Source organism: Bactrocera oleae, chromosome 4 (genome assembly GCF_042242935.1).
Source record: "Bactrocera oleae isolate idBacOlea1 chromosome 4, idBacOlea1, whole genome shotgun sequence".
NCBI classification, from domain to species: domain Eukaryota; kingdom Metazoa; phylum Arthropoda; class Insecta; order Diptera; family Tephritidae; genus Bactrocera; species Bactrocera oleae.
Genome location: NC_091538.1, coordinates 41205810 through 41232000, shown reverse-complemented (window position 1 = coordinate 41232000; position 26191 = coordinate 41205810). Strand labels below are relative to the sequence as shown.

The following is a 26191-nucleotide window of genomic DNA, read 5'->3' as shown; positions in this document are numbered from 1 at the left end:
TAATGGTTATATTTATTACTAATTTGAATTGAATTGTAATACATCAAATTAGTTGATCGAATCAATTAAGTGAATAAACAAAGCTCAAAATATTAAATATCGGAGTTCAGTCAATAGAAAAGACCACCGTTACAATAGATGATCAGAATTTAAACTTTTGTTATTAACTTTATTTTGTTATTTAGAGAAGTCAATTAGAGAAGTTTTACTTCACTCCTAACATACGAACAACATAACTCTCAGCTCATAGGGAAAGCAATTTTATCTAATTACAAGCGGGCAGTATTTATTCCTTTTTTTCTTCAAATGTTTATGATAGTTGTAACTTACGGTACTGGCTTATATCGACTCGGGGAAGCAATCATTATGGAAGCTAACGCACTTGGCGGTACTTAATACTTCTAAGTATAGTATAATAATACAGGCAAATCCAGTTCCACTTTTTTCATTTTCTCATACGATGTCGAACAGTAATCAAATGATACAACGATGCTAAATATGATCGTAGATTGGTACAATAATTTTTATGGTTGTGTGAAGTTTGATCTCTATATGACAACTAGTGTGAGCTTGGCAGCTGTTTGTTTCCGACGCGAAAGTTTTGTCTGGCGAATTGTACCATGAAAAAAATTGAACAACGAGTTTTCTTGAAATTTTGTGTTACCAATGGAATCACGGCTACGGCATCGTAGAAATTGTCGCAGACGTATTTTGCGGACTATATTTTATTACGAAAACAAGTATTTAACAAAGTATTCAGTGAAGATCGGAGATCGAAGTAATCGAAAACTTGCACCATGCGAGTCGTTCATCCATGAAACGAATGTAGCTAAGGACCCTGCATTGATCATTACGGATGCCGAGACGTGGGCACAAACCGAAAAAACAAAAATTCTCTGAAGGCACTGAAGGCCATCTCAGACGAAGCTTATAGTAAATTATTGGGAAATTGGATTCAGAAGTATTTTTTGCAAACGATAACTAAGATTTTAATTCATAAATGTTTTTTTTTTTTAAATCTCACAGATGTAGCTTCTCCGGCTTTTATAATCCATGACCCATCTGGTAGATATGTGAATCCATGACGACTTTTGTGAATTGCTGGAGGTTGAGTTGAATTGTTTATTTTCCATAAATCCGAATAAATATTATCTATGGTACTTAGAACAAAAATGTCAATACAGTATAAACTAGAATGAAAGATTTTACTGAATTCTAAAAGCAACGTGATAGACACAAAGACTTCTATTGGATAGGCAAAAAATTGTTGTGCTTTTAGAAAGATAGAAGCGATTTCTCTGTCCATCAATTCAATTCATACAAAACACTCTCAAATTACCCACTTATGTGATATTAACCAACCATATAATTGGGAAAGAAGGGGTTCAAGTGAGTGTATAGGTAAATCTGTGAACCAAAAAAGTCACAAAAAAATAAAAGTTGTACCAAAAACAAAAAAAAAAACTTTTTGCTAAAACGAATAAACAAGGACTTAAACCAGTTACAATAAAAACTCCAAACATGCATCAGTCAACCTTACGCTCGTCAAGTCAAGTCCCTTGTTCGCAGCCTTCACAGTCACCTCTGAGCGCATCGTGTCGTTGTGGGGTAGTTAAGCACATTCCTTGAATCCTTGGGCATGAGCGCGTGCCAACAACAAAAAAAATTTACAAGTTTCCCATAAAATCTGTTTAATGTCAACACACCGTTTAAAAGTGACAACTTGTCAGCGCAGTTGATGTCTTTCTTTGACTGTGTCACGTGTGCGCGACTTAAATTTTTCGCACAATTGAAAACGATTGATATCTTTTTCATCGTGTCCGCAGTGACACGAGCGAAATGTGTAGTTGTTTTACAACTGTCACTTTTGCTCTCTCCTCTCAATTGTCTTTTTGTTGTTGCCGTTGCAGTTTGAAATGTTAACGGTAGTTTAACTGTCAGAATATGCTTAGATCCAGCGCTGAGGAATGGCAGTTTAACTGAATGGTACCGTTATGCCCAAATGTCAAAAATGATAATACTTCTTCACACATACAAAAGAAATGATTTTGAGGAAACGAATTAAAATACTATTTTATGCAGTTCTGGTAAAATTCTACGTGCCTTAAGGGTCAAAAACTTAACTTTCTTCTAAATGTTATAGTTTCGAAAATTTAATCCAATGTTAGTTTATTTATTAGTATCAGTATCATTTATGTAATTTCTGTTCGAGGCATCCTTTGCACAAACCAATTATATACATATCTACTGAAGAGGCAGGGGCAATGACAAAGCAGCTCAATGTTCTCATGATATGTTCGAGAAAGAGAGGGAGAGATTAATGAACGACTGTCTGAACCGCTGAAATCGCATTATGACAACGATGGGCAAAGGCTTTGTCATATGTAAAATGCCATCACAATTGACTCAAACCGGCCAAACCTAAAACAAACGAAAAAAGAACAAACCGTTCCAGGCAAAGCTACAATTTCTTTCCAAACAAATTGTTTCGATTGGACAACTATGGCATATATGGAGCTGTCATACAGACTGACCAATCAAATTCAAGTTCTTGTACGGAAACCTTTTATAGCTTCGGTACAACCGAAGTTAACGTTTTTGAAGTATTTTTTGAAAACCAGAAGAAAAGGTGCGCAAAGCAAATATAAATCCATCCGATATTTTTTGAATTATTATATAAAAGCTCTACATTTTTTTATAAATCTTTCCGTTACGTTACAAGGTATAATCAAAAACCATCCATTTGTTTTTATTTTTTTGTGTATTACATCAATTTCAGGGAAAAGCGCTGAAATTCTTTTAATTATTATAAATTTAAAGTACATATCTTTACCGTTATACTCTTAATAATGTTCACATTGTGCTTTAATAACTTTCGATTTCTTAGCATGGAGTACTACACACTTCTGTTACCTAACTCAACACACTGCTACACTAAATTGCTCATAAGGTCTCAAGTACTTCACATTTGTCTTAGCTTAGTTACTACCAATATTATTACAAAAGCTTTCAAATGTTTCTTTGTGTTATTTTTATCACTACAACGCTGTTTGCAGTCGCTACCCTTCCTTTTTTTGTTATTTTTGTTATAATGCAAAATTTATGTACATTCAAATCAATGTAAATAAAACTGACCTCATTTGTATTCCACCGATGTCGCTGTGACGGGAAACTGTCAGCTCTTGGCAAGCTTTCCAAATTGTCTGGAAGTTTGATAGGTTCGCCATCTGTAAAGGAAATTAAAATAAACGAAATGGAATGAGTTATTTGCGCTCAAAATGCAACGTTGTCAAATGACAGAGAGCAATAGACAAAATCAAACAGTAAACAAGAACTATAAAGTAAAACAGCAATACAAACAACAAGCAATCACCCGAACTTGCAATAAAAAATCAATTTATTCCATACGAAATGTTTGCATTAAGACACACTTAGAGGCGCAACGAAACAACGAACGGTGGCCGAACGTGAGGCACTCGCTTGGAAAATGCGCACATTAATGGCGCTGGACGCAGATTATTTCAATTTAACTATCGCTCAGCATTATTTAGGAGCGGGTTCCGAGGGTGCTTGAAATGCAAAACAAATGATAAATAAATGCCGGCGAAGCATCGTTATGATTTCTTATGAACTTTTCAAGAAGAAAGAGAAGAGCACTTCACTAACTTGACACTGATCTCCCAAAATGCTCGCCATAAGTCATAAGTCAGGTGTAAATATTATGCATACGTGAGTATATTAAATTTGATTTATTGCTTGGAATATTAACTTTCACTTTGCGTTGAAATACACAGATACACCCATCCATTCATATCCCATATGGTCGTTTCATTTATCATATTTGAGCTGGGACGCAATCCACAAACTCACTTACCCAACGCTAAGTAAAGTTTATAAAAGTATATAATTATACATATAAGTGTGCAGGAATGTAATTTGTCTAAGAAAATAATAATGTCGGTCAAAGGAATGAGTTCAGCGATTAAGCGTGTAATTAGCCTACAGGTAACTTAACATTTCTCAATTTTTATGTTAAGTTAAGTAAACTGACAGCGATAAGTTTTTCACTTGAATTATTTTTATTTATTGCCATAATCCCAGAAAAATATGTATGTATGTGAATTTAATATGTATTAACTCTAATTTATTGGAGCTAAATTGGATTAATATTAATTTACTCAGCCTATGAAAAGGTTGCCAGGTGCAAAACCTAAAACTTTTATAATTTGATCTTGAAACAAACCTGTGTCATTAGTAGCAATGCTGTGCTACAAACTCTGGAAATAAATTGTTCACGATTCTTGATTTTAAGACTAACAAGTAAGGAATGGCTAAGTTCCGATGTAACCGAACATTTTATACTCTCGCAAAGTCAAATGGTATACTCGTTTTAGATTTCTTTGTGGATCTTGCCGCCTTGTTCTATGTTGACCGATATTTTCGGTAAAAAGTCAGCTATAGGCACTGAGGTCCACATATTCATTACCTAGGGGCTTGAACAGTTTTGACTCGACTTAGACAATTTTTGGTCACAAATTGGCATATTTCAAACGCATTATTCACGCAAAGTTTTACCCCGATACAATCAGTTTTGCTTGATATGCATAGTGGAAAGTGAAAGAATCAGATGGAATTGAAAATGGTCATCTGAAAGTGGGCATATGCAGTTAAATTTTTTTTTAAGTGTGCGTGGCCCCGCCTCTAATAAGTTTAATGTGCATATCTCCTAAACCGCTAATGCTATAATAACAAAACTCACTGGAAGCAAATATTTTTAGAACTTTTACCTACAGTGTGAAAATAGTTGAAATCTGGTGGCAACTCCGCCCTCTCCCCATATAACGGTACTGTTAAAAACTACTAAAAGCGCGATAAATCAAGCGCTAAACACACCAGAGACATTAAATTTTATCTCTGGGATGGTATGAAAAGACTTTATAGAAACCGCGTTCAAAATTAGTCAGTGGGCGTGGCACCGCCCACTTTTAGGTGAAACCCCATATCTTGAGATCCGCTTAAACAAATTCGGTGCATAACGTTCTTTTCATATTTCTATGTTATAGTGCGAAAATGGACGAAATCGGACTACAACCACGCCTATTTCCCATATAACACCATTTTCAATTCCATCTGATTCTTTCAGTTTCCACTATGCATATCAAGCAACAATTGTTGTATCGGGGTACAACTTTGCGTGAATAATACGTTTAAAGTATGCCACCTTGTGACCAAAAATTGTCTAAATCGAACCAAAACTGTTCAAGCCCCTAAGTACTAAATATGTGGGCCCCAGTGACTATAGTTGACCTTCTACCGAAAATATCAGTCAATCCACAAAGAAATTTCAAACGTATATAATTTAACTTTGCGAGAGTGAAAAATGTTCGGTTACATCCGAACTTAGCCCTTTCTTACTTGTTTTTTTTATTATTTTTGTTTTTTGATGAATAGAATAATGCGGTGAAAAATACGTGTTAGCATTTTTATACTCTCGCATCAATCAAACATGGATATTTCAATATAATGAGGTTATTCTAATTTTGGAAAAAGTTCAAAAATTATTTAAAGTTAATTTTTTAATACTAATGAATTTATGTGGAAACAATGAAGCGTACTTTTTGACCGCACTGATCTACTCGAGCACGCAAGTGCATAATGAAAAGTACTGAAATTGTTTTCGACGCTCATAACGCGCATATATAAAGCTAAGACAAAATCCAGATTTTTGCATTAAATTGACGGTTTTATTTATCATTGTTAGAATTATTCAATTTAGGTGAAATAAGCTCCGTTTTTTGGAAAACTTGTTGACAGTTTGAAAGTAATTTCATAATACCACCTTCGTGGAAACCCTCGTTCCTATTGGCAAAAAATTTTAACAGTCGATTTTAAAAAGCTTCTCTTGAGGCGAACTTTTTACCAGCAAAATCATTCGCCATATACTGGAACAGCTAATAATCACTTGATGCCCGGTCCAAACTATATGGTGGTTGCATAAAATTATTAAAAACAAGCTCTCAGAGTTTCTAGCGAGTCACTATCGATGTGTGTGGTCTGGCGTTGTTCTGATGGCACACAATTTCTCTCCTTTTAGTCAAAACTCGCCACTTCTAGGCGATTTCTTACTTCAGACGGTTCAATTGTTGACAGTACAGGTCCGAATAAAGAGCGCTTTAGCGTGACGTTGTCGTTAGTGACCCACTGGTTATTACCAGTAACAAACCGCTTCAGAAATGGTTCGATTTCGTTGCCTTCAGCAGCGATACGCAGATGAAAATTCGAACCATGAAGTTTTTTGAGTTAACTAGCGTGAGACCTGTTCATCGATCTTCTGTTTATATCCAGCCTTGTTAAAATGGTAACAAATGATTTTTTGTGACATGTTTAGATCCTAGGCAATCCAAACCGTGCTGACATGATCGGTGTACGTCGACGATTTTCATTATTTTATAGATATTTTTGACAATTGGCTTTCCAAAACACTTCGTGCATAGTTGATATCCAAATTATTAGAACAGAATCTACAAAACCAGAATTGAGCATGAATGAGCCCTAATCATTATATAAACACTATTCATATTTTCAGTCACTTAGCTTTCGATTTCGCCTTTACTGAAAAATAACTGCACATATATATGCGAGACAGAGATTACTGTAGTCATCTATTGGAAAAATAATGAATTTCTTCTTACTAAACCTAACACTAGGCAGGGTCGCAAACAATGTCTTAAAAAAATAATTGAATCCGAGAAATTAATCCACAAATCGGATTGAAAAATAAAAAAACAAAAATTGTTAATCTCAAGAACAATTAGGAATTAAAAAAAATTGTTTTAGAATTAACATTTTTTCGCGTTTGCGCACTTCATTCAAATAAAAAAATAAAATGTTCATTTTTATAATTTTAATCCCAAACCTATTGAATTATAAATAAAAATCAAACCTTTAATCGCAACATTAGGATTAAAAAATGAAGATTTCAATGCTCAGGAATTATATACTTATATATAAATATTAATTTAGTCTTCAATAAAATTATTAGACAGACTAGAAAATGATGATGGCTATAATATATTAAAATGTAACTCAAACAACGTTCCAAAACTATTATTATGTTTTGCCAATTTTAAAACATTTTTTGCTGATCAAAACAAGACAAGCAATTAATGTCTGATTTGACAAACTTTTATCTCTAAGTCTAGTCATTAATACCAAGTTGCATAAGTCTCTGCCAACGTTAAGTAGGTATAAGAATAGATAGCAATTATTTCATTATTGGCAATTATTGTGAACTACAACATCTTCGGATATTTATTACCTTAAAATAACAACAAATACTTTTTATACCTAAAAATCGGTTTCGCATAAATACGATAGTAATAAAATTCCACTATCAGCCCTAAATAACCTTCAGCGTCACACTAAAACCATAATATTTTACAATTTTACGAGTTCTGTTGCAAGTTAACAACTATTGCGGCACAAAGAACCAAATACCAACCGATGAATAATTACTTCTTGCACTTAAAGCAGCCCCTTCCTCCACGTTTTCCACTTTACAACTCATCTACGACTACAACAACACACCAAAGCCAACGGCGAAGTTTATTAAAATGTCAAACAACAAAAAATAATAATCATTTATATAGAAATTAAGGACAGTAGGTAGTAGGTAAGCAGCCAAGACTTTCACATTGCCACTAACTTGCGGGCAAGTTATTTAGTGGCAACTACTTATCCAAGCACGGTCACATCGAAGACAACAAAGCCACTAAGGCAGCGCGAATCGAGTCTTCGAATGCGATTTTTATGTGTTTTTCTTTGTTGTTGTTGTTGCACTGATGGCTCGTTAGTAAAACTAATATATCAAATCAATTTTTATGGTTAGCATTCATTGCGTTCGGTCCGCACGCAGCGCGCTTTGGCCAACGAAGCGGAAGGTCGAAGGGGCGAGCGGGTGCGGAGGAACGTATGGGAAAAGGGAAAAATTTCAAAAACTGCACTTACTCGTAAACTAAAAAATGTAATTTATTTGCTTACATAAACGCGGCAAACGTACATATGTATTACGTGTGTCTGTAGTTATATCTCATTGATGCCAAATTAATGTACATAGTGGTTGGCCTAACGCTCAGACGTGCGCCACAAATGATTTCAATAAACAAGTAACCACCAAAAAAGCGTCGATGATCAATGCCAAGCAGCCAGGGCGTATACGTGATTTTTATACAACACGGTAGACCAACAACAAATGAGAGTGCGTGCCTTCGTTCCTTTCACCTCAACCACTTGCCATCACATTTGCGTGGTTGTCAGTGTGTTGGTGCTTGTAGATAACTTCGTTCATTGTGGCAATATGGTATTTATGAAGTTTTCGCCATAAAAAACTCCTGCCAACAGCAACAATAACAACAATAAGTGCAACAATAATACAAATTGCCAACAACTTTTCACAACGGCAATAATAGTTGCCGGTTGGCTTTTTATTTTATTACACAACTAATTTGTCATTTCCTCCAAAGGACTGATGCACTCATCAACGGGGAGGGTGAAAGCGATTGAGGACATTGAGTTGGTGGTTTTAACACAGCTCTGATTTGCGTTTGGTTAAATTGAAAGGACACGGACTTTTCATTTGTGCCGTCGTTAAACAAATAGAAGGAAAGATTTTTGTAAAAACAAATGTACCGTTATGCGTTACGCATACACCAATTGCTGCTTTGACATATCTGACAGCAGGTAAGCGTTTTAAATGCTTAATGAAGTGCCACTCCGCAACATATTTTTTGCTTTGACTTGCTGGTGCTCGGCGCTCGTGTACGCGAAACAATGAGGCATCATGACAAAACAGTCTCCGACTCATTGTTGCTGTTGTTAAACAGTTTCGGTTTGAATGAGAGAACTTTTAACTTTTTAACTGGTGCTAAATATTTCATCAGCAATTGTGGTTTCTTTGTTTTACTTTAATTTTTCGGTGGTTTCAACGAAGTTGGGGCTATAAAAACGATTTAAAAAACCCAGTTAGAAATTAATTGGTGGAAAGACTGAGAAATCTAAAATATAGTGCGATTTTAGGGTACAAGTTGAAAGTTTCAACAATTATCTATTACGATTGATTTTATGATATTTTATAATAATATAAATAAATAAAGCATAGAAATGTTCAGCGTGACGAGCTGAGTCGATTTTTCAATGTCCGTATATACACGAACTAGTCCCTCAGTTTTTGAGATATCGAGATTTTGTATACGTCCTTATCTCGCTAAAAAGCTGCTTGTTTATCGGAACCGCCGACTCAAACTGCACTCTCAAAATTAAGTTCTGTATGGAAAACTTGTTCATTTGACGAAATATCCTCATGAAAATGTGCATTGATAAGAGAGTTGCAAAAGAAGCGATGGAACTATCAAAAATATTAATAGTATTTTTTTAAACCATCGAAACTATCGAATATTCCCTTGTTTTTTAGCACTAGTGGATAATTATCCAAGGCAATGGTATAATCTACGAACAAATTTATACAATATATATATAAATTCAATTCGATAGAATTTGAGACACGAAACAAAAATAATTTGGAATATTATCAAGCAATCTTACTGAACCCTGAGATATACTGGAAAAAATATCAACTTGCATATTTTTATTCTTCTGCAAGAAGAACATCGCCAGAAGTATCCTACTTTTATACTTGAGATATATTGATGAAACTTGATACAGGTATTCCTTTGCACTCAAGGGGGGTTGGTATTGCAGATGAGCGTAATCGAAGCACTGCCACGCCCACAAACTGTTATTAAACGAAAACCAATAAAGTGTCATAACTAAGCACTAAATTAAGATACAAAATTGTAAATTGGTGCAAAGAATCACAGTGGTGAGTGACACTTGTCGGCAAAACATGTTTAAAAAGTGGGCGTGGTCCCGCCTGGTCTAAATGGTTAATTTACATATCCTCCAAACTCAGTCAAACTTGCTGAAAATAAGTCTTTTTAGCATTTCATTATACACTGTGAAAATGGAGAAAGGCCCACGCCCACTCCCCATATAACGGTTATGTTGAAAATTACTTAAAGTGCGATAACAAACTGAATAAAAGAGCCAGAAACATTAAAATTCATAGCCAGGAAAACAGGAAAGGGCTTTATGGGAGCCGGAGTAAAAATTCGGCAATATGCATGGCCCCACTCTTAGGTGAAATCCTTCCTCTTCAGGAACTGCTGAACCATGTTTAACCAAATTTGGTGAGTGAAGTTACCTAATTTTTATCAAAAACTGTGAAAATGGGAAAAATCGGTTGACAAGCACGCCTACTTCCCATATAACAAGCTTTTGGATTCTATCTGACTTTTTCACTTTACAGTATACAAATCAAACATAAATGCAGTTATTAGGGTAAAACTTTGCACAAATAATATCCACAAAGTATTTATTCTAACGACAAAAAATCGGACTATAACTTTCAAGGACCTAGACACCAAATATGTTTGACTTTTTGTCGAAAATATCGATCAATCTGTGGATATAAAATTTAAATTCGGGTAAAATGTTTTTTGATAATAATATACACTTGTGCCAAAAATGGGAAAAATCGAGTCAATGCTTCCAAATCCTACCTAATAAATATTTTCGAACTTTCGGTTGACTTTATACTACATCTATCCGTCAAATATCAGAAATCTTACTAAAATTCGAATGAATCTCTTTCTAATATCTTTTAATTAAAATATATACGAAAATCTAGTATATCGCTTTACCTTACGAGAGTATAACCGAACATACATCCGAACTTAGACCTTCCGTACTTGTTAATACTATATTATTTCTATTTAAGCATATACATTTATTTGAACATCTATTATTACTCCGATTTAACATATCCGAAGTTTGTAAATATTATAATTTTAGGCGAATCATTGCTGTGTATTTCCTACAGGGATTCTCAGCGAAGTGCATACTTCGCGTAAACTACAGCAGAAAAAAACGACTCACCTCAGCAACAGCTCAACCAAAAAGTAAACAAAGTGAGAATACACGCGTCAACGTCGCGCTGACTGTCAATGGATAACGAAGTATTTTATTATTTCACAACTTAATATTGCAACTGTCCGCCAGGAGCAGCAGCGCCAGCAGAGACGACGGCTGTGTTGCACAGATTTGCTTCTGAATTAAACGCCAATGACTTAGGCAGCGAAATGGAAGTTGTACAAAGAAGTGCAAGACACGGAGACAGAACGAGAGAAAATCGAAAATTAGAGAACAAAGGCAACGAAGCAGAGATACCAACCGCGTGCTACAATGCTCCTACTCATACCGCAGTTTTACGCCTTAGCTCTTAATTTTTATACGTGTGTAACCTCACCTCACTGCCTTAGTGTCCTTTCCAATTCATGCGGTTTTTTCCTTTTTTTCGAACAAGTGGTAATTTTACCATGTTAATTGTGATAAATGTGAAGCAAAAAAAACGAAACACGAAAAATTAACGGGAATGGTGAAAACCACAGAAGTACGCAAAGAAGCTCCATGGCAATATAGTCGAAATCTCATAACTCCGGTTTAAAGTCATCCCTGTGGGCACTAACATGAACGAACATACACGACATAAACGCTGGATTGATAAACCGAGTGAAAAGCGAGCCAAAAATGAAGTGAACTATGAGTTGTGAGTTAAGCAGCAAGTGCCATTAGCCCGGCTCCTGAGTTCGCCCGTCATAACTTTTGGACACGCAGCAAGCATTTTTTAAACGGCCAGCAGTTTGCCACTCGCAACATCGCTTTAAATGCCACACACAATTTGTAAAAATGAGCTAATAAATTTGAATGCGAATTACTTATACAAGTACCATGGGCTCGGACTCACAGCCATATACTCGTACATCGGCGGACCGAGTGAAGTTGGCTGCACTTACTTAAATCTTGATGTACTGCGACCACAATTGTATTAACAAGAGCAAGCGGTGTTGAGGATGGGCTAAATGACGCTCAGCAACGCTACAAACTGGAAACACCATAAAGTAAATCTTTTTATTTAAAGTTTTAAAACATAAAACTCGCGCAAAAGGCAACGAGTGTGAAATTACTTTGAACTACTTCAAGCGGTGAGCTGTTCGTTGACAATTAAACAGTGCCGTTAAACTGTCTACAGCGCCTGAAACTATGCAACTATATTTTGTACCACAGACAAATGGTCTAACTGTTTGAAAAATAACTAAATAACGGAACTAAGTTGCAGCGTTAGATATATTTATATGTATATTTTCAAAGAAGGAATTAAAATGTTCAATAATCTATTAAATATGAATTGAAATAAATAAATCGAAGCTTTAAATTAAAGAGTTAAAAAAATAATAATTTAAAATAAACAGTTTATTACAATATATATATTGTATAAATATTTAAAACAAAATTTAATAAATTGGACCTCTTTATATTCTAATCTAGAACTTTCAAAAAAATCTTAATACTTTACTTTTTTTTTATTTATAATCTATCATAAAAATTAATTAAACATATTAAAAAATAAACTTTTTTAAAGCTTCGCTATTCTAGTATCGAAGTTTGTAACACCCAGAAGGAAACGTCGGAGAACCTATAAAATATATGCATAAAGGATCAGCGTGAACAATTGAGCCGATTTAGTCGTGTCCGTCTTCTTGTTCGTCTGTCTTTATAAAAGTTAGGTTAAGTTAGAAGGTCGATCCTAAGAAGAATCACATTTCAACAGCTGAAACGCCAGTCCGTTGTGGTAGCCAAAACTCCTATGAGCTGGATCAATAGACCCTTACATGTCGACAAAGCGCTTTGGGTTTATGACAAACTTGTTGAGACGGCCAATATCTATTTCGGCCATGTCTGTATATACGCGAACTAGTTCTTCAGTTTTTGAGATATCCATCAGAAGTTTTGCATGTGTCCCTTTCTCCCCAAGAACCTGTTGATTTGTCGGAAGTTTTGAATGGCATCTTTTATATTTGTAAAGGGTATTATAGCGAAGTTTTCGTTTTTTCTTGCATTTCTTAATTTGGATTCATTTGGTTAACGAACTTTAACGAAACCGAAGGAAGAGTACTGATATATTGCAATATATTTGCCGAACTACAACGAGCATCAGACTGCCTAAAGAGTGGTGACAATCATCAACATCAATAGTGTAAATAATCAAGAAATAATTGCTTATTATTAGAAAAAAATATATTAGAAAAAAATATATATTTTGAATATAAAATATTTTCTTGTATTGATCATCGGAGTGAACTCAGAATTTCAGAACCCAGATACTATTGTACTACTTGATAGACTTTATCCTTCAACTTTAAAATATGTCTAGGAGTATTTAAATTTTTTAAATAAAATAAAATAAAAGTCCTTCACAGACCAAAATAATGATATGATTGATTTCGGAAAACTGAAAAATAAACCAAAAAATATAATTAATATTATTATTATTATATAATCGATCGTTAATACCACTTATTATTTATATAATTCATTATTTTACGGTATCTCAGAAATTTCTATCTGTTTTGAAAGCATTCCGAGCATTTCAACAGCGGGTTTTCGCTTCATACCGCTATTTTATTTTGCTGAAATAAGCACTTATACTAACGCGTTGTGCAGTTCCCGATAAAAATTTTGGAAAAATTTACAGTTTGAAGACACATGTATATGGCCTACTGCTATTAATGCAATATTATTCAAAATACAATAAATCAGGTCATTTTAATTAAAATAAATTCAAGAATTTAAATGAATTACCACTAAATTTGCATTCTGAAAAATTTCAATTCGCTCCTTTGCTTTACTCAGAATGCCTGCGGTTAAAACGTACTAATGAAATTTAAAGATCTTTTTTTTATTTTAAGTAAGCTTCCATAAAAGGGGCGTGGCAAGGGGAAGGGCGAACACAATTTTTGCGCTCGAGCCAAGCAGTTCTTAGTTTGCGCCAAGAAAACTCATCAGAAATCTCAGATGTACCCTCACCCCATGTTCCATATGAACCTAAATATTACTACAAAAGACTTACAAGATTTGCTACAAATGATTCACACATACATACATGCATTTAAGAACGTGTAGTACATATAATACATGTATACATATCACACATAAATCAAGGCGAACAGCTGTCAAATTGCAATCTGAAGTAAAAAGCAAGCGCACACCAGAAGTTATTAAACATTGTAGAAACAGAAAACTTGCAGTTCAACTTTTTGACTGATCCAATAGTGTGTATACAAAGCATAGAAGTAAATTTGATAACAAAAGCCAGGAATTTTATTATCATTTTGTAATAATTAGTAGCGGCTGTGGCCACTGAGAAGATAATAACAAAATCAACAACAAATTCATAACGTCACACATTATCACTCCGATATCTTGTCGAGTGTTTACAAAAATCAGAAGCTAACTGTAAACTGAAAACAGTGCGCCACTTGAAAAGGTCTAAGAAAACACAAGCTTTTCGTGGTATCAACATGCTAATGGCTAGCCTAGGAGCAAACGCACATTCCTACTAAGTAAACATTTAATCAGAAGCTTATCACTTGTTTGATTAGTTAATATATGTGAACTCATGATAAATGTGAATATATTTACATATGTACATGTATTATATTTTGTATTGGGTCGACACAATTAGAGAGTATCATATGAGATATATACAAACATATTTTTGCACCGTGCTCGGGCAGCAATTAAAAAAAAAATCCAAACTCCTACTTTGGGTGTATTTGAAACAATAACATTTTATTATGTTGATGGAGAGGAGTTCAAAAATTCTATAATCCCAAGCGGCCGTGCTTAAGCTATCACTTGACTTGTGTTCTTCGGAGAGACGATTAAAAGCTCCTAAATCCATCGGTGTCGAGATTGTTCCGCCGTAGACATCTGATTTCTTTAGAATTGAAAAATTGATCTCGTGGAAGGTATTTCGTTTCAATAAGTTAAAAGCTCTCATCTAGCATTTCCAGTTCCTGCCTTATATTATATTCATTCCACTCTATCTAATTACTGGAGGTGGAATATCGATGTGAATGTAACATTTATTGCAGGTAATGGCAGCTCCTAAGAAAGCGAACGCCTCCGCTTTTTTATTTTCGTTTACGGAATGTGTTTTTCAATCTAAGCAATAGCCTACTTTTCTCATATAAGAAGATCAGAAGTCATGCCGTGCCTTATACTCCACTTTAGTATATCTCACGGTCTTTACCTGATAAGCAGACACTTAGTACATACTTTAGTGGTTGAACACAGCACTTATTCATTAGCGTATTCCACTATGTTAAAGCGCCGTTTGTTATATTGCACCGACTATGCATACATCTGAAGACGCAGTCACATATTTTGGATAGAGACCTTTCTTTTAAACTATTAACCTCCGTGTAAATTACTTATAATTCTCAATAAATCAAATTATTTTGTCTTATTAATTTTTTCATATTACAATATACAATTACAAATCTGCTTTGATGCTTTATTTCTATTTCCGCTATTTCATATAGATGTCTAAAAGTATGACATCCGAGGTGTTTTCGCTTTGATCTTGCAGAGGAAGGACATTCGAGAAGGAAGTATTGAGATGATTCTAAACTATCTTCTTCCAAGCAGGTAATGCCTGACATCCGGTAAAATGCTAAATCTTACCGCATGAAACCCTATCGGACAGTGTCCAGTTAAAACTCATACAACCATTAAAAGATGGACTTTGTTGAGGGCGAAGAGCTCACTAGATCTCTTACGATTTAGCCTGGGCCAGAAGGACCTTGCGACAACACAGCTTCCAGCAGTTAGTTAACGCTTGCTGAACTGGTCTAAGGCTCAACCTTCTAGTAGTGAACCACAAGAAGCCAACGATCCTACCCGTTCCCATTCTACAGTTAGTGCGACTGAAGTATTGATACATGACCAAGCAAGCTCATAAACCTTACAGTTTCCTACAATACCGCTATGGTGGTGCCTGGCCGAACTACAAGTAGTCTACTTACGTAGTAACTCGATGCCAGAGAAAAGAAGTCTAGACATCCCTTCACTAGTCTAGTGCGCACAATCAGCGAGTCAAGGCTAATATCCATAACGTGTTATCGGAGTGGATAGTCACAGACAGGCAGTAGATCTACTGCTACCTTTATGACAGCCACTTCGGGTTGGAAGACGCTGCAGTGATCAAGAAATCTAAAACTGGATAATTCCCGACAGTGTATTCTTCCACTAACCCTCCCCGAAAGATAGTTTATTATATTTTTATTCAACGTTTGTAGTTTAAGCCCACGACGCACCGCGTAGTAACCACACACTCGACGGTAACTGTCGATTTCGAAATTTTCAACAAACGTCATTATTCATGAAAAAATAATTGATTTACTCAACACAAAATTGGCTGATTAATAATTAGTGTACAAGATATCTTAAAGATAATATTTGAAATACTAGATAACGTCACAAACATATTTATATTTTGACAAATAGTAATAATACGCGTGTTTAGGTCGCGAAATGAAGGAAAATCACTTCTCCAAGTCAATTTCGGAAGCGATCATGGAATTATAGATAAGGTTTTTCATTTTTAGTGGAGAGTTGTGACTTTAAAAGCAACAAATCTTATAACGGCACTAATATATAAGTGGTGAATACCAACATACTGACACTGTATTGGTATACACCATTTGTCTAAAAATACTTACATTGCTTTTCACTATTGTTTACGACTGAAACATATATTACATCACATTTCAACTACATATATAAATCTAAAATTGTATATTACGAAATAGCTACACACACATACAAACGCAATATATATATTTGGGTAAACTCAAGTCTGAGAAGAAAAATGGCAAAACACTTTGCAAGGCGTAAAAGCGTCGACGGTTATTTGCTAAAAGACACTCACCAAAGACAAATGTGGATTTGTGCATATTTATTGCCAAAAAATTGTAAAGAACACAATTTACTCGGAAGAAATAGTTATTTAGAGCGGCGACAATCTGGAACGGAAAGTGCTCATACCATGTAACTATATTCGTGTGGTTTGCCAGGAGATGGCGTTGCTTGATTATTACTACATTGTTCCAATTTTCCGAATATGTCGAACTTTGCGCCTGAAAAAGTATTTATGCGGGGAGTTCTTCTTCATTATTTCAATATGGAGAAATTCTCACACGAAAGTCATTGTATTTTGGTAGACCTGATCTAGCTGAGCAAACGTGCCAAAAGTGACAGAATCCTTGGGAGTCACTCTTGCAACCATTTCAAAACGTTTAAAGACAGCCGGATACATTCAAAAAACGAGAAATCTGGCGCCATATAAATTGATGCCAAGAGACGTTGAAAGACGATTTTGCATGTCAGATGTGATGAAAAATTTATCCATTATGACAACTATAAACGCAAAAATCATATGTGAAATCTGGCCAACCAGCCAAATCAACGGCAAAGCCAAATATCCATGACGCCAAGATAACGGTCCGTATTTGGTGTGATTAGAAGGGCGTGTTGTATTATGTCATCTAAAACCGAGTGAAACCACTTATGGGGAACGCTACCGACAACAACTCATCAATTTGAAGAGAGCGATATAAGCGAATAATTTTCCTTCATAACAACTTAACTAAAACTTAAACTCTTTGGAAAAGAGCGGCTGGGAAGTTTGGTTTCACCTGCCTTATAGCCTAGACATTTTCCCTTCTAACTACCGTTTGTTCCGATCAATGCAGAAAGGCCTCACTGAAATATGGTTCACGTCAGAACAGGGAATCAAAAATTGGCTTGATTCATTCTTGGCCGCCAACTCGGCGCAGTTCTTTTATAATGGAATCCCCAAATCGCCACAAATTATATAATATATTGTATATAATAAAAAAAAAATGTGTACAGAAAGACGTATATATAAACTAAAGAACCCAATTGTTTCTATCACTATCCTGCATTCGGAATGGAAAAGTCGCACGCCGTTTTCTAAACGATTCTTAACTTTAATCAATCTTTCCAGTCCGACTAAATCTAGTTTAGCAGCTTTTTTAAATAATCAAATTCCACGGTTCTGACTGGCTTAAATAAAGAATTATCCTATAGCTAAGCTTAATGACTTACAAAATTAAAGACGAGGAATTGAACTCTTTGCGTTAGAAAACAGCTTCTTCCTTAGACGAAAATCATGAAATAAAAGAATGTCAGAAAAAAATGTAGCTCTCGGCTAAATTATAATATAGGTCTTGAACGAGAATATGAGCCAGTGTCTCAGTGATGTAATGTTCCAGTAAAATAATATTCTTGAGTTTCTAGAATAGCAATTGTTATCTTTTATTTTAATTGGCATTCTTGTTGGATAAAATTGTTATTTCTTCAAAAATTTCAATAAGCAAAATACCCATATTTTCATTTGTTACCGAAAAAGTTTTTTATAGATTATGCAAAATATTATTTTCTTTCTGACTTTTGATAATTTTCCCTGTACTTTTGTTTGGTTACAAATTTACTTTCGTTGTCAGTTGGCGTCTACATAAGTTTACATCTGTTTCATATTCTTTCGTTACCCTTTTTTAATTTCTACACTAACAATAATTAGTGCCATATTTTGTATCCATTGTTGCCTCATGTCGAAACTATACCAAACAATAATTAGCCAAGGTAAAACGATTCTACGGAATTTAAAGGTACAAAAGTCCAGTAAAACAAACCACTTAGGGCACAGAAGGAGTTATACCCTGGAGAATAATTGTATTTTGGAGCACACGAAAGTTTTACACATTTATGTGAATATGATAGTGGGCCCTGTAGAAAAAGTTTGGAGTGCTATAGCAATAACATTTTCTTATAATCTAACGAATTTAAAAATAGAATTTCAGAGAGCTGGCTCTAGTCTACAAAAATTTAAAGACAAAAATATGTGATGGAAAAGGGCATTTGCTATATTTTAGAAATTGTTTACAAATTTACACTTCAAAAAATATCTTTACACAAATAAAGTCGGGCTCTTCGTTTGCAAAGTTGAAGATTACATTCTCTTCAGCTCTCAGCTTACTTGCGAAATACCTCCGGAACATCGCATTTCCTGCAGGGAATCTAAGAATGCACATGCTTATGTCGAAAAGCCAAGAATAGTTATGAATTAAATGCAAGAAAACAAAAAGAATACCAAAGGATTAATGAATTTTCACAAAGCACAGGTAACTTTGCGGAAAGAGAAATGACATAAATTGTGTATGAAATACGATGGAAGACAAAGGACAGTGACGGAAAACGACAAAAATATCAATGAAAAGTATAATGGCGAGGCCAAAAGTGGAGCCAAAACAAGAGAAGTGAAAGCCAGCGGGGAAACCACCTCAAACACAATACCTGCGCTCACCATACCCGCTCGATGAGTATCTCAAGGCAATGCAATTATGCGACTCCACAATATGTTTTATTCGCCAATTCACATTCTACGAGAAACTCATTTTCATTTCTCACAATACTTGAATGACGTTTGAAGCGTTGACGAGCCTGCCATTTGTTGCGGAACATGTAGCTGAGAGCACTGGAATGTCGTACGCCTCGCAATAAACCGCCTTAGTAAATTCAAAACTTGAAATATTTGAAATGGGCCCATTTAGGTTCGCCACTGATGTTGAGAAATGAATGAAATAAAATGAAATTTACTTAATGCATTTTTTGAAGTTTTCCCAGCACCGCAAAACGAAGAGAAACGAGGGCCGGCTACCAAGCTATCTAAACAGCGGAGCGAAGGAAATGCATATGACGACTGAAATATGACACCATAAATATAGCGTGAGTCCTAGAGCTGAGAATGTCTTGTTGACGAAGGGCGCAAAGATGGATGGTCAAATTGTATTTTGCTTTACCGTCATTGTTGCAGCCTGCTGCCTGTTGCCTGTTGCCTCTCATCAGCGCACTTATGCATATGAGCCATTTAAGCGAAGTGTAGTATGCGAGTCGGAAACATATGTCGGGGAAGAAAAAAATGTATATTAATATGCAGCCGCGGTTCACATTTACCACTTTGTATTTAGATTCTTTTGCTCCAATCATAGGTTCACTATTTTTGTACTTTTTGAAATGTTATTTTAATTTTTTTACTGCTCCGGCACATGCAAGGGTGTCTTTACTTTGCAATATAAACTCATGCGCGAGCGAGGTCGAGGGGTTTGTAATTTATACAATTTTTATATTTGATCAGTTTTTTTGGAGATTTTGCTGTGTATTTTTTTAGTCAAAGATTTTTTGACTATTTTCAGAATTTTTTAAGCTGGCAATTTTTGTGCTTGTGGCTGGAGACTTTCTCGCATAAAAGCACCGCAAAATATCGCCTTGACCATTACGGTAACGTGAGAAAAAAAATTAAACATAGGAGTAGGATATGCACTCGAATCGAGTGGTAAGTACGAAGGAAGCGAGAAAGTACGTATTGAGAACCTTCATTTTAATTCTATTTACATTTCTCCATTTCATTCCTCATTTTTGCAAAGATTTTTTTTTTTTTATATTTATGGCAGCTCGCTAGTGATGAGGTATAATTTGTTTTAATGTCGGTATTTATCATTTTGCGCGCATATAATTTTCATTATTTAATATTCCTCTTTAGTGAGGCATTTTATGGGAGAAAATATTTTGAAACTCCTGAAATAAGATCAGAATGGTCGGCGAAAAATATTTGCTTTTTTGAATAGTTCGTATATCAGTTGTATATTATCTGTGTAAATAGAATAACATTTCTCTGTTGTAAAGAATATCAAAACCAGAAATTTACAAATATACATTTTTATACCCTGGATAGGGTATATTAAGTTTGTCACGACGTTTGTAACACCCAGAGGGAAACGACGGCTACCCTAAAATGTGTATACAAGGTACAATTCAAAAGTTCCATGACTTTTATTAAAAAACGAATATTATTTGTTTTTTTTTTTTAAATTTATTGGTCGCCTTCAAAATAGTCTCCTTCCGCCTGAATACAACGTTTTGCACGTTCAAGAAGGTTATCGAATGACTTTTTTAGGTCATTTGTCGGTATAGCGTTGAGGATGGCGGTCGTCGCCTTATCGGACCACTATTGCCTATAGCTGTACAAACTGAACAATCGGAATTAACCGCTTTTATTGAAAACTTCTTCATTTGACAAGAAATCTTCAAGAAATTTGGAAAGAATTATTGTCTAAGGCAATGGTGTAATCTCCGAAAAATTGTTCAGATCGCATCACCATAGCATATAGCTGTCGTACAAACTGAACAATCAAAATCAAGTTTTTGTAAGGTTCTTCCAATTTGTGAAGGGTGTTATAGCTTCTTGTTATCAAATAAAATAGAGTATAAGTCTTGATTCAAAATAGCGTATTATATTACAAAACAACAATTTTATAATTTTAGTAATTTTATTTTACTTTGACTTTCGATGAAGAAAAAATCATTATCGACAATGGTTTTTAGTAAAAATTATTTAAATTTAAAAATGACAAATAGGGTAAACTTAAAGACAAGTATTAGCACGTTTTTACTAGTGCCAGGAAAAATGTAGTACATTTCGACAACCAGCATGGGCAACATTTGATAGTAGATAATGATGTTTTATCACGAAACTTCAAAGAGACGTAGATCGCAAAAGTGGAAAACAACTTTTCCAAATTCTTTAAAACCTTCCTATGACTTGATTTGTTTAAGATTGAATTTTTTTTTTACTTTATCACCATACTTCAACTATAAACAAATGCTGCAAAAACTAAAGCAACTAAAACTTGTGAGAGAAACTGGGCATCTGCAAAGCAGATATGCGCTAGACCGAGTTATTGGAGGAAGGAACAAGGGTTCATGAGTGTAACTATTTTAGAGAAATCTTCAAAATTCCCATACAATTACAAGGGTTTTAAGCAGAGATGTCTGACAATTATGTAGCAGGAACTCCAGAGTTCCGAAGTTTTTTGAAGATTCTATACTGTCCCACTTTTTCGCGCACTTTTAGATTTGTGAGGGATAAAACGCTCTTGTTGAATGCACAATATATTAGACCTGTTTTTGGTGTTGTGTGTGGTTTTCGTTTCGGGATCGGGTTTAATCAAGAATTTTACGACTTTACTTTTAATGATTAAACCTATTTCGCTTGGATGAGCTAGTTTTATTGACAGACTTTGTGTACCTTAACGGTTAGACATGTAGAGTGGTATAAATTATAGCCATAAAAGACAGATACATGCATCTTTAAAATTCTAGTAACATTTGGTTTCTTGTAATTATTATCAATAAATTTTTCTTGATTGATAAATAAATAACAAATAAGCTTTAATTCAGCTGTGCGAAGGTATATAGACATGTATATAGAAACAAACGAACCTTAAAAATGTTAAGAAAAGAACATGCAACTTTGACATTCCGGGCATAAGGCAGAATAATGCAACAAAAAGAAAAATTTATAAGTAATACCCAAATATGTGTTTTTTTAACGGGTTGTTTTTCAGTGAGGCAATACTTTTTCGGAGTTGCTCTTTTTGACAGCTTTTACTTGATTTATCCTCAGCTGGTTTGCCATTTCAAGAATTGAAGCCGAACGACCATCAAACGCATCGCACGTGAACGAGATGTTCACCGATACCGATTTTCACAAGACAATTTTGTGCAGCGATTAAGCTAAATTTTGATTCATAAACAAAATTATCGCATTTTTTGTGGTGATAATCCACAAGCCATTGTTGAGACGCCTTTAACTCCTCAAAAAGTCACTGTTTGGTGTACTCTATGAGCAGAGGGAATCATTGGTCCATATTTCTTCAAATATAAAGCCATCCGTAATGTTACAGATAATAGAGAACGCTATAGAGCCATGATTAATAACTTTTTCGTGCCGGAATCGGAGGATGTTGATATGGGCGATCTTTAGTTTTAACAATACGGGGCTACATTCTATACAGTCACCAAATAATCAATCTAGTGTAGGAAACTTTTGGTGAGCGCATTATCTCGCGTTGTGGGCCTCAAAGATCGTTCGATTTAACACCGCTGATTTTTTTTTTATGGGGTTAAGTTGCTTGTCTACGCAGATAAGTCATAACAGTAAATTATATGCTTTTGGGTGGTTTGGCATCGGAAAAGACATACGTTTTCAGCAACAAGGAAGATATCAATTCTTTGGTATGGCTTTGACGGAAAGGAGAATAAATTTTTAAAAAAATAAATTTCCGACGAAACTTACAAGAAAATATATATAATTAAAGTAAAACAAAAATCAAACAATTTCCTGATTATGTGCGATGATGTGCGTGAATATATAGATATATATTTATATCACACTATAAACAAATTAACTCGTAGAACTCTTCAACTTAAAACAGCGCAATTGGTGTTCTAATGCTGCTGAATAGGCTGAATGAAGTTTAATTGCTCCTGAATGAAGTGCCGATCAGCTCATTAATCTAAACTGAATACAAATATTTATCTAACAAATTAATATGGTCACACAGAATATTATAATATTGTAATAACAACTATATTGTTTACCACCGAATAGTCAACGCTTCGCAAAGTCAAAAACAACAACAACGTTACAGCAAAGGCGCTAAGCACCTCTAACGCCAGCACCGATAAGCCAAATAAATAACGCCAACGAGCCGATTACACCTCACACCCCTCATCTCTTCGCAGCGCGGGACCATCCAAAGCCCATGACCAATAACACAAGCTGAGCAGCTCAAAGCAAGCAAAATCTGTACAATGTTAAAAGTGCACAAAAGCAACAACAACAAGTAAGGAAGGGCTAAGTTCGGGTGTAACCGAACATTTTATAGCCTTGCAAGGATGAAAGCCGAGGACTTACGTTCAGGCGTTGGCAAAACTTTATATTAACACTAATGGGTGCTAGGATAATATTGATCCTATTCTACCCATATTTGATATACGGACATAGTATTATCAGGAAAGAACTTTTACGAAGTTCAATCTCACAAATTGATCGATATTTTCGAGAAAATATTCGCTGGAATTTAAAATTTTGTTATATGGAAAATAGGCGTGGTTGTTATCCGATTTCGTCCATTTTCGCATTGTGACATAAGAATGTTAAAATATTGTTATATTCCAAATTTTGTTGAGATTTGTTGAGCAGGTACCGAGATATGTGTTTTCACCTAAATATGGGCAGTGCCACGCGCATTGACTAATTTTGGTATAACTCCTATAAAGCTTGTGTGTATCATCTCGGGTGCAAAGTTTAGTGCCTCTGACGCTTTATTGCACTTTTAGTAGTTTTCATAATAACCGTTATATGGGAAGCACCGTCGAAGAGATGCTAAAAAGATTTGTTCTCAGCAAGTTTCGTTGATTTAGCTTTAATGGTTTAGGAGATATGTACATTAAACCTATTAAGGGGTGGGCTTCGCCCATTTTTTAAAGATGCTCCTTACTACTGTAATTATCTGCACCAAATTATAGTTTTTTTTTATCATAAGCTTAGCTATAGCACTTTTTATGTTTTCGATTAATGGCGTTTTGTGGGCGCTCATCTGCAATACCAGCTCTCCTTGGGCGACAAGGAATATATCTATCAAGTTTCATCAAGATATCTCAATTTTTATTCAAGTTATCACTTGCACGGACGGACCGGCGGACGGACAGACAGACAGTCACTCGGATTTCAACTCGTCTAGTCATCCTGATCATATATACAAGTATATATATATATATATATAGCCCTACATCGATTAATTTTAGGTGATACAAACAACCGTTAGGTGAACAAAACTATTATACTTTGTAGCAACATGGTGCAAGAGCATACAAACAAATCGATTCAATGAGCATGCAATTTGTTAAAATCAGCGTGACTTTGGTATGACTTTTGCCCCGAAAGAGATTGCTCGCCACCATCGGCTAATTTGTACACAGAAACATGCATATAGCAACGAATACTAACAACAGCAACAACGACCAAGTTCAAAAATGTGGCAGCAAGGCGCACTTCATGCAATTGCAACATAACAGCTCGTATACAAGGCAACTGACTAATAAATCTATTTTAGATTCACCTAATCGGACCGAACGCACACACACGAACGCACTGGCGCTCGCACGCATGCATTTGCCAAACTAATTGTTCGTATGGCTCGATTGGACAACGCCATATTAATCCAAATTACCATCAAAGTGATTTAATTGCTCGGAATTGCCCGCCGCCCAGCAATACGAGCGGCCGTGTACCTGTCACAACACACATACACACATAGCACATACATCCCGGTACATAGTGATACGCCTCGAGCAGTCTGCTGACCTGCATCAACTTGGCGGCTAACCATCCCGGCAAGCAGCCAGCCGAACACCAAACACACCTTGCACAGGTCACTGCGGCGCTCAATTGTTAATTCGATTTCAATGCATTTAGTTGTGTTTCGATTCCAATGCCTGGCAGCCCAACCAGATGGTCAGCTGAGGCCGCAAATCATTGTAAGATTCATGGAGACAACATAGCTTGCTGCTGCTCCCGCTACCTCTCGGCTGGCCCTACTTGTTTACATGAGACGGCGTGCAATCACGCAGCAGAAACTGTCTGTAGAGCAACCAAAATTTATCGACATTTTTCTAAATAGAGAGCAATCGATCAGGATTGATAAAGCATGCAAAACACCCATACACACCTGGAGATGATAAACATCAAACGGTTTGTAAAAAGGGGAGTGGTAGGCCAAAAAGTTACAAAAACAAAATCAGAAACTTTTCTCCATTGTCAACTTGATGAGAAGACCATTACGAGCTCAATGCATTGAAGAGCTGGATTATACGTAATGAAAAAATTCCTTGGGAATACTTATTAGAAAGAGGATTTAGGAAGTGAAATTCTTATATGCTACGGAATCAAAATTACAATAACTAAATTGGCCATTAAACAAACTGGCCAAATGATCAATGATCTATGACATGATGACAGAAACTCCACTTAAATTAAACTGTTTTGTGCTTTTTCGCATTCGCTTTACTGAGTATTCAATAAACTGTGAAAAATTTGCTTAATATAAGAAAAAACGTTAACTTCGCTTCCACCGAAGCTATAATACCCTTCACAAATACAAAAGATTCCTTAAAAGAACTTTGATCGGTCAATTTGTATGGCAGCTATATGCTATAGTGATCCGATCCGAACAATTTCTTCGGAGATTGCACCATTGCCTTAAGCAATAATCCATGCCAAATTTCTTGAAGATATCTGGTCAGATGA

The 26191-nt window shown here is 35.3% G+C and overlaps 1 protein-coding gene across 12 annotated transcripts in view; it reads right to left on the bottom strand.

Annotated features, from left to right (window-relative positions):
• Camta (Calmodulin-binding transcription activator) overlaps positions 1-26191 on the bottom strand; it is a 133929-nt gene that overhangs the window by 49574 nt on the left and 58164 nt on the right. For all 12 annotated transcript variants that reach the window (XR_011396174.1, XM_070108919.1, XM_070108923.1 and 9 more), the window contains one exon: positions 3136-3227. Coding sequence is in view for 11 of the 12 variants with exons in the window: in XM_070108919.1 (XP_069965020.1) it covers positions 3136-3227 (92 nt within the window). In the remaining variant the exon portion in view is untranslated. The remainder of the gene's footprint in view (positions 1-3135; positions 3228-26191) is intronic.